The sequence below is a fragment of the Ursus maritimus genome, unplaced genomic scaffold, assembly GCF_017311325.1.
Source record: "Ursus maritimus isolate PB19 unplaced genomic scaffold, ASM1731132v1 scaffold_30, whole genome shotgun sequence".
Classification (NCBI taxonomy): Eukaryota; Metazoa; Chordata; class Mammalia; order Carnivora; family Ursidae; genus Ursus; species Ursus maritimus.
In genome coordinates, this window is record NW_024425564.1 from 7,730,971 (window position 1) to 7,740,244 (window position 9,274).

General features: G+C 50.3%; 1 protein-coding gene across 2 annotated transcripts in view; it reads left to right on the plus strand.

The window, feature by feature from the left end:
* The window catches only part of TRIM27 (tripartite motif containing 27), an 18,758-nt gene extending 9,490 nt beyond the window's left edge, over positions 1 to 9,268 (plus strand). For both annotated transcript variants that reach the window (XM_040644891.1, XM_040644892.1), the window contains exons 4-8: positions 2,934 to 2,956; positions 4,663 to 4,778; positions 4,910 to 4,942; positions 6,398 to 6,424; positions 7,952 to 9,268. In XM_040644891.1, coding sequence (XP_040500825.1) covers positions 2,934 to 2,956; positions 4,663 to 4,778; positions 4,910 to 4,942; positions 6,398 to 6,424; positions 7,952 to 8,547 — 795 coding nt within the window. In that variant the 3' untranslated portion in view covers positions 8,548 to 9,268. The remainder of the gene's footprint in view (positions 1 to 2,933; positions 2,957 to 4,662; positions 4,779 to 4,909; positions 4,943 to 6,397; positions 6,425 to 7,951) is intronic.
* The last annotated feature ends 6 nt before the right edge of the window (positions 9,269 to 9,274 follow it).

Below are 9,274 nucleotides of genomic sequence, written 5' to 3' on the forward strand. Positions count from 1 at the left end.
TTGAAAAAGAAAAAAAAGTAAAATACCAGGGAATAAACTTAAATAAACTTAAAAGCAATGTGTAAAAACCTGTGTGGAAAATACTATAAAACACTCCTGATGACACAAGATAGACTTGAGCTAATAAAAAAGACATCCCTGTTCTTGGCCAAGACATGTTGATATCATCACATCAGTTCGTCATAAGTTAATTTGTAAACTTAATGCAATCCCAGCAAAAACACAGCACACTTTATCTGGAGCTAGACACAGTGATGGTAAAGTTCAGATAGAAAAATGAGCCCACGAAAATAGCTGGGAAACACAGAAAGAAGAGCTGTGGGTGGGAACTGGCCCTATTAGACATTAGAACGTACTGTAATGCCTGTGTAACTAAGACAGCTGGTAACAGCACAATGGAAAAACATAACATTACACACTGTAACCATTCAGAAGACCGGTGTGAAGGGTGCCTGGGTGGCTCAGTCGGTTGAGCGCCCAACTCTTGATTAAGGCTAAGGTCATGATCTCAGGGTCCTAGGATTGAGCCCTGTGTCAGGCTCCGTGCTCAGCGGGGATCTGGTTGAGGTTCTCTCTCCCTCTCCCTCTGCTCCCGTGCACTCTCTCTCTCTAAAATAATAAATAAGTCTTCAAAAGACCAGTGCCAGGGGCGCCTGGGTGGCGCAGTCGTTAAGCGTCTGCCTTCAGCTCAGGGCGTGATCCTGGCGTTCTGGGATCAAGTCCCACATCAGGCTCCTCCACTGGGAGCCTGCTTCTTCCTCTCCCACTCCTCCTGCTGTGTTCCCTCTCTCACTGGCTGTCTCTCGCTCTGCTAAATAAATAAATAAAATCTTAAAAAAAAAAAAAAAAAGACCAGTGCCAAATGGAAAGAAAATTGCAGCAAATATCACAAATAGGGATAATAGAAATAATATATAAAAAACATTCAAAAAATTGAGGGGGGGGAAGACAAGTTCTATAGAAAAATGAGCAAAAGATATGAATAGGCAATTTACCAAAAAAATGGTTGGACCATGAACTTGTGAAAAAGTGTTCTACTGTACTTTTAATAAGATGCGAATTAGGAACACCTGGGTGGCTCAGTCGGTTAAGCATCTGCCTTCAGCTCAGGTCATGATCCCAGGATCGAGTTCCATCTCGGGCTCCTTGCTCAGCAGGGAGCCTGGGTCTCCGTCTGCCTGCTGCTCCCCCCTGCTTGTGCTCTCTCTCACTCTCTATCAGACAAATAAAGTCTTTTAAAATTTTTGTTTTAAAAAAATGAGATGCGAATTAAAAACCATACTATAATACCCTTTCTCCCCCATTAGAATAGCAAAATTTTCTTAATTCAGTACACTGTTAGCAAGGATGTGGGAATGCTGGTGGGAAGACATTGTTTTGGCAGTATTTAACAGAAGTATCTATGTAGTTAGAATTTGACGAAGAATCCTGTCAGGAATTTATGTTCAAGATATAATCTAAGTATGAAAATACGTACAAAAATACATACATACAAGGTGACTTGATGTAACATTGTAATTGCAAAATATTGGGAAAACCCCACCTTCCAAGCCGAGAAAAGAGGTTGAATCAACTGTGTGTGTCCATACAGTGGAATTCTGGGCAACTGTACGGAAGAGCAAGGAAGATACCTAAGAACTGATGGAGAGGGGTTTCCGGGAATGTTTAAGTGAAAGTCATAGTGCAGAGTATAGAGTGTGCTACTTGTTGTGTAAGAAAAGAGAGATCATTGGAACATCATGTATCTGCTTATTTTTGTGGAGGAAACGGTTGAAGGGTAAACCAGATGGGAATGGGGAAAATAGGGTGCGATGGGATAGGAGACTTTTTGAGCACCAAAATAAGTAAGAACAGTGATAGATTATAACCTATTAAATAAGAATGTATGAGCCCATACTAATAATAAAGGGGGAAATTACTCCTAGTAAAATGTCGACTAAGTAATATAGAAGGGATTTTGAAACGAGCCAGTGACCCTTTAGTAACCATCATAGTAAAAGTTAATTCAGACAGGAATTATCAGTGGATGCTAAATCCAAGGGAGGAAGTTTGGTAAGGATTGGAGTACTAACATAATTTCAAAGTATCACTCCTAGATTGCTTATTAGTTACAAAAGGAAAGATGGTAGCTATACAGTGATCAGAATACGGCCAGTAAGGGGCGAGCGAGTGTCATGTACCTGTAGGAAGACACACCATACCTCCTCACGGACGATACAGCCTGGGTTTCATCATGAGGGGACGATCCCAGAGGAGGGATGGCTTCCTGTAGAGTAAATAGCCTATATTAAACCAGAGTCAGTGTCACGAAAGACAGATCGGTGCTACGGAACTAGACGTGTCGTGACAGCTGAGTGTGGAGAATGGTCATGGGTCACTGAGCGGGGAGGGGAGTAGCTGCAGGTAACTTTATTGAGATGATGGTTAGACGGGAACATGGACTGTGGGTTAGATAAAGGTTCATTCAGATCATTGATTCACAGATCATTAGATCAGTGCTCCTTTTCCTGGGTTTGATAACTGGACGGTATTTCTGTAAGAAAACGTACTTGCCCTTAGGAAGTCTAAGGGGGCAAAGATACGTTGTATAATGTAAACAGTGATCTCTCAAATGGTTCTGAGTGTAAATGTGGTAATAATAATCTGGGAAGGAGTATTCAGGAGCTCTGTGCTAGCAGTTTTTCTGTGTATTTGAAATTATTTCACAAGAAAAAGTCAAAGCAAACTGGACAGGTAGGCAGTTGGGGTGTGAGGGTGGGACTCTTGTTAGGAAATTTGAAAGTGTGAGGTCCCTGGCCAGTGGGGCAGGAGCAGGACATAGGAAATGCTGGGATAGCAAATAGTGTGCACCCCAGATTTGTAGCTCCTTCACTGTGAACCCTGTTCCTTGTCTCCCTGGCTCCTCGCGGTCATCCTTTCCCTTTCTCTTGCAGGACATCGGGGACACCCTGAGCAGGTACCGTGTTCTCCCTCCCCAGCACTAAATCAAGTGCAGGAGGGCGTTGGCCTCGCGCTCGTAAACCCTGAAGGAGCCCAGAGCCCGAGAAGGACATCTTACCAGAGTGACACACACCCTGCCCGTCTCTGAACAAGTCACTCGCGTGCAAAGAGCTAGATGGACCAGTTCTTCTCCGTAAAGTTCAGGAATTACGGACAAATTGGGAGGGTGACGGGTAGGATGGGGCTCCCATGGTTTGTGAGGACACGTCCATGGAGGGAGCGAAGGCACACACACACCTGGGCAAAGTACAAGGTTTCTTGTCGTCCTTGCTGCTTCAGGGTTTCAGAGACCTCCCCCCAGGACTCCCCCTAATTCTGTAATGGGGACAATATGGCCTCAGAAGAGTGTGACTGGTTCAGAGTTGCAGAATTAGTGCTGGGTTACCCGGATTCTCTTGTTCTCATTGTTGCTTGGCTCTGTTGTCGGGGGGAGTGAGGAGAAGCTCTAGGAGAAGGGAGAGCTCTCAGCGGGCAAGATGGCGAGGCTCGCTAGTGTTTGTAGGGCAGACCGTGAGGGCAAGCGGGGTCGGCCTTGGGAACGCGCTGTTGGTGCAGGAGTGCCCACCGGGACAGAGACTGACTTTGCAGGAGCTGAACGTTGAAGCTGGTTAAGATACTGAGTGGTGAAAACCCTGCAGAGGAGTCCAGCGGGGCTGTGTGCGAACACCCGAGGGGCTGGGGCAGGGCCGCGTAGACGGAGTAGGTTGGCTGGAGTGCCACATGGATAGATGATGCTGGTGAAATTGAGGGTTTCGAGGGAGAGGAGTTAGGTGTCCAGTCCCAGCCACATGGCCCCAGCGATTACTGCCCTGACCTGTTACTTGTGCTTTTTGATGCCAGTCTGGTTCCGGCCGAGCACAGGGAGGTCGGTCTTAAGAGCCTCGCTCTCTGTGACATTAATGTTTGTCTGTGTGAGAGAGGAAACCCAAATTTCATTGGCTTAAGGCTTAAACATTATTTAAGACATCGTCGCCATATATGTGCAGGTAGGTAGCCCTGGGCTGGGCTGGTGGTCTCCTTCCCTCACTCTCCTGCTGTCCCTGAGTTGTGGTCCTCGGTCTGACAGTCCGAAATGGAATGCCAGCCACACGGGGGACGTAAGTCACAGCATACTCCTTTCTAAGCAGTCTTCTCAAATTACTGCGAGACACTACTTACCTCTTATTGGGCAGAACCCAGTCATAAGGTCACATCTAGACGGGGCAGCCACGAAACCGTATAATTTGGAAGATGGGGGGAGGGATGTTAGGGAGGCAGCCGGCAATCAGTTTTTGCCATGGACCCCCGAGCAGGGCGCGTACCTGTCTGGAGGGGTTCTCACCGTACTTGGGAACCTGAGGGCTCTGGGTTGTTGCCCACCCTGAATCTCCAGGACTTTGTCTAGGAATCTAGTGCTTTCTGGCAAGGTCAGCCTTACCTTCTGTTTAATTCAGTAAACCTTTCTGAGGACAAGTCATTTGAAAGTCCATGAGCTAGGTGCTGTGGGGGGAATGAAAATGGGTAAGATGTTTAGAGGATCAGAGCCTAGGAGGAGGATAGGGAGAGAGCTGGGGTGGCTGCTTTTAAAGACTGCCGGTCAGTTTAACCCAGGCTTGGTCTGGGCTCTGCAAGTGGCGGGGCTGGGGGAGGGATTTACTCATTTTCTTTTTTCGTTAAACATAGGGCTGAAAGAATCCGCATCCCTGAGCCCTGGATCACACCTCCAGACCTGCAAGAGAAAATCCACATTTTTGCGCAAAAATGTCTGTTCTTGACCGAGAGCCTCAAGCAGTTCACAGGTACTAGGAGGAGAGGAGGGGTCCGTTAGGGGAAATGCGATCGTGCTCTGAATATCTGTCGTGCCTGAGGGGAGGACAGACTCTCCGGCCAGATGTGGGATGCAAACTGAATGTCGTCTTTTCTCCCCTAGAAAAAATGCAGTCAGATATGGAGAAAATCCAAGGTAAATTTATGTATTTACTGGGTTTTTGATGTTGAAGTTCCTGGGAAGGTGGACATCTACTTTAGAAGTGGGGGGCGATGGGAGGGGGCGGCACCCACTGGCCCGCCTTCTCATCGGCTGCATCTTCCTTTTGCTTCAGTTGTTTCAATTCACAGCCTCTCCTTTGAATATGACGTCCTTTATATGCACTCAGTTCTCAGTCTGTATTGAGGTGAAAAACAGGCAATCCCAAAATTAATCCAGAATTTGCTTAATTCTTTTTTAATTGGGAAAAAGAATGAACAGAAACCATCCTGGTTGCATTTCATTTGCTCTCCTCCCGCTCGAGGGCAGGCTGGGGGTGGGGATGGGGGCGCCGGGTCGAGGACGGGAGCGGGGGTTCGGGAGTCCGGCTGCCCTGGGCCCAGCTCTGGCACTTAGGAAGGATTCTACGCTGACTTCCTCACCTGTAGAATGAGGACAAGAATAGTTCTTACCTCATGAGGTTGTAGGATTAAGTTCTAAAGCCTTCAGAATGGAGCCTGACGTATAATAAACCTTGTATTATGTTTATTAAATCAAGTGGGTTAGGTATTCAAGGGAAGCCCTTGTAGATGTAAAATTTTCCGACCGGAAAATTTGATGCCAGTCTGGTTCTGGTCGAGCACAGGGAGGTCGCACTTGGTGACGTTTGGCTGTATCCTAAGTGCTCAAATCCCTGGACTGTCTAGTGGGATCCGAAACCTCTGTAAGTTGGTAAACCCTTGTCTTGTTACAAACTACGGATCCCCATCATCTCTGGTTTTCTGTAGGACGTATCCTGAGACCTTGTTTGCGTTTTATCTTTTCAGATACACACATGGGGGACACTCAGGTGTCTTCCACAGTCAAACAAATAGGGACAAACCGCACTGGCCCCGGTGCCTGACGCCGGACGGCGTGGCCTTCCGTGATCTGGCTCTCACTGATTTCTCCTCCTCTCTTGCCGTTTAAAAGGCTTGTGAGAGCTTACTGTGCACATGCTTTGTCCACTGCTGAGTGGCGCGAAGTGAGTGGTCCTGTCCGCCCCAGCGTGGTAGTGGGCACCACCCAGTTGAGCACCGGCCCCTAGCACGGAGGTGGCTTAGGAAAGCTGAGAGTCGCGTCTGACGTGGACGTGGGACCGTGTTTCCCCCTGCAGGGCCAGCTGGCCCACTGGGGGGTGGAATTCTTGATCTCGGCTCAGTTTGACCCCATTTACTACCCGTCTCAAGCACGTGGTTACCCTTCCACCAGAGTTCCCAGTCCCTCTTCCCTTAGGGCTCTTGGTTCAACGATGGAGTCACAGGTTGTGTAGAGAAGTCAGCACACGACTGGCAACAGGCGTTCCGGGCTGTCTGATGAGACTGTAGCTTTACGGGGACTCTCAGGGGAGCCCCTTCAGTTAGGTGGTTCTTGGAAATACATGTCGTAACTCCTTCTCTCTTGTTCTTTCAGAATTGAGAGAAGCTCAGTTATACTCAGGTAGGTGTTGGACACAAAACCATATGAAACAGGAGAAAAAGTCCTAAAGACCCAAGTACTAGTGTGAATGATTTTGGAAATTGCCTGAATTGGGGTTCTTTAGATTACGCGTCTCAGAGTGATAAACAGCACCCACGAAAACCATGGGTTGTTTCTGTGTTTACAGTATCTGTGCTTCCCAAAATGCCTCCGAGCTGGAGGCAGATCAGGCTCGGGTGCCGCCCCAGCAGGGGAGCGCTGCCTGCCGCGCTCGGGGGCCGTGTGTGCTCTGCAGTCGTCCTGCCAGGAGTTCGGGGCCCGACTGTTCTTCTGAGGGCTAGGGGTGCAGGCATCTCGGGTCATCCCCTCTGTGCTGGGGCAGGAACTCAGCTCTCCTTGACCATCAGCATCACCGAAGGGTCGGGAAACTGGGTACATCTGTGGTCCCAGGGGTATTCACATCTTAGCTGCGTGGAAGAGAGGCGTACAACAGGTGTCCTTTCTACGGTGTCCACCGCTGTGCCCCATACCTCGTCCTTCAGCAAGTATTAGCTGGATACCGTGCGCGTGTCCTGCACTGTGTAACACCGTGCGGGCTTCTGTAGGGGGAAGGGAGGAGCTTGGAGTTGGGTGTCTGGTTGGAGGTACGAGGCACACCTATGAGCTGGGGGACAGATCAGTGACTGCTGTGCACGGATGGTTGGACCACGGACCTAGTACCTGGGGCTCTCGGTCACCCCCACGGTTGCCCGTCAGGAACGTTTTGTGGGCGTCATGTAGCCCGCCTGAGCTGTGGTCCGGGGAGGTAGTGCTGGGAATTTTCCCCCTGAGCAAGATTGAGCAGCAGCGGAGAGAATCATACCAGTGCTCTAAAGCAGGAAGCTGTGATACTGAACACCCCAGGACGTGACACGGGGGGTAGTTTCAGGTTTAGGAGAGGGAGAGCGTGATGGCCGGTTAACAGCAGCTTTCTCGGGAAGATGTGGGTGTTGCGTTGGACATTAGAAGAAGATGAATGGGGTTTGCATGTGCTGGGGAAGATCTCGTGGAATGGAGGATATAAAAGTGATTTTTTAAGATTGTTTATGTTAGAGGAGAGCGTGCAAACACGTGGGGATGGGGGAGAGGGGATGGGAGAGAGAAACCGAGGCAGACACCGCGCTGAGCACAGAGCCTGTCACGACCCTGACGTCATGACCTGAGCCAAAACTAAGAGTCAGACGCTCAACCGACTGAGCCACCCAGGCGGCCCTGAAGGTGACACAGGTTTGCAGTCCCCTAGTTACGTACCCAGAACCCCAAATTTAAGTTGGGAATTCAGTTTATGATGGGCAGTGTGGCTTGAGATGTTTGAAGGAAAGGGAATGGAGGTATAATTTCGGCACTCTGAATACCTGTAACCTCCAGGACGACTTTCGAGGCTGAGCGCAGCCCTGCGTGGGCTGCTCGTGTTCTGTCCATGGGGGGACGTGGGAGGCGCGCTGGGTGTCCTCGGGTGTGCCGTCCCGGCCTCGGCTGACCGCCCCCTTGCCCTCGGTGTCTCCGCAGTGGATGTGACTCTGGACCCAGACACAGCCTACCCCAGCCTGATCCTCTCCGATAACCTGCGGCAAGTGCGGTACAGTTACCTCCAGCAGGACCTGCCCGACAACCCTGAGCGGTTCAACCTGTTCCCCTGTGTCTTGGGCTCTCCATGCTTCATCGCTGGGAGACATTACTGGGAGGTGGAGGTGGGAGATAAAGCCAAGTGGACCATAGGTGTCTGTGAAGACTCGGTGTGCAGAAAAGGTGGCGTCACTTCCGCCCCCCAGAATGGATTCTGGGCCGTGTCCTTGTGGTACGGGAAAGAATACTGGGCTCTGACCTCCCCGATGACGGCCCTCCCCCTGCGGACCCCTCTCCAGCGGGTGGGGATCTTCTTGGACTATGACGCGGGCGAGGTCTCCTTCTACAACGTGACAGAGCGGTGTCACACCTTTACCTTCTCTCACGCCACCTTCTGTGGGCCCGTGCGGCCCTACTTCAGTCTGAGTTACTCGGGAGGGAAGAGCGCAGCCCCTCTCATCATCTGCCCCATGAGTGGCATCGATGGGTTTTCTGGCCACGTTGGCAGTCACGCTCATTCCATGGAGACCTCCCCTTGAGGAGGTGAACCCGGCCAGGAGGGCTGTTGGCCACAATCCCACCCCAGGCCTGAGGCGTCTTGTTGCCTGGCCTCGTCCTGCTTATCGCAGCTGGATGTCCTTGCCACTGCCCGTGACCCTGCCGTGGGAGACGGGGTGTCCGCTGTCCTTTCCCTTCCCATGCAAACTGTCAGAAGATTGCCCAGAAGTAAAAACCCCATGTCCACCTCCAGTGTCCCCACACTTCGGTTTGACACAGTACTGGGGGGGATGCAGAGTAGGGATAATCCTTGGAGAGCATTCAGCGTACTCCCTGTGGCTCAGCCTGGCTTCCCCTGGTTCGGTCCCACATAGTGATCGTGGATATTTGCTGTGTCGGGACCAGGGCTCCTTTCTAAGAACTTAGACTGGACCTGCCTGGCCCTGTCAGCATGGCTCCCTCTAACCCCGTTTTCCTTTGGGAATAGTACCTCTTTCCCTGATTCCCATTCCGCCGTAGTTTTATTAACTCCACTCAAGAGGCCTATATGTGTTTTGATTAGTTAGTTATTTTACAGTAATGGTGGGAAGTGGCCCCCCCGCTGTTACGAGATACTGTTCTAATCAATGTGCTCTTTGCCTCTGTATCTTTCCGAGGGCTTTGTCTGCTCCCTTCATTCTAATGAAAGCCGTATCCTGGTGCCGGGTGCACACTGTCCAGGATAATTTTCTGCCAACACCACCCATCGTTCTAGAATCCCCCCCCCCC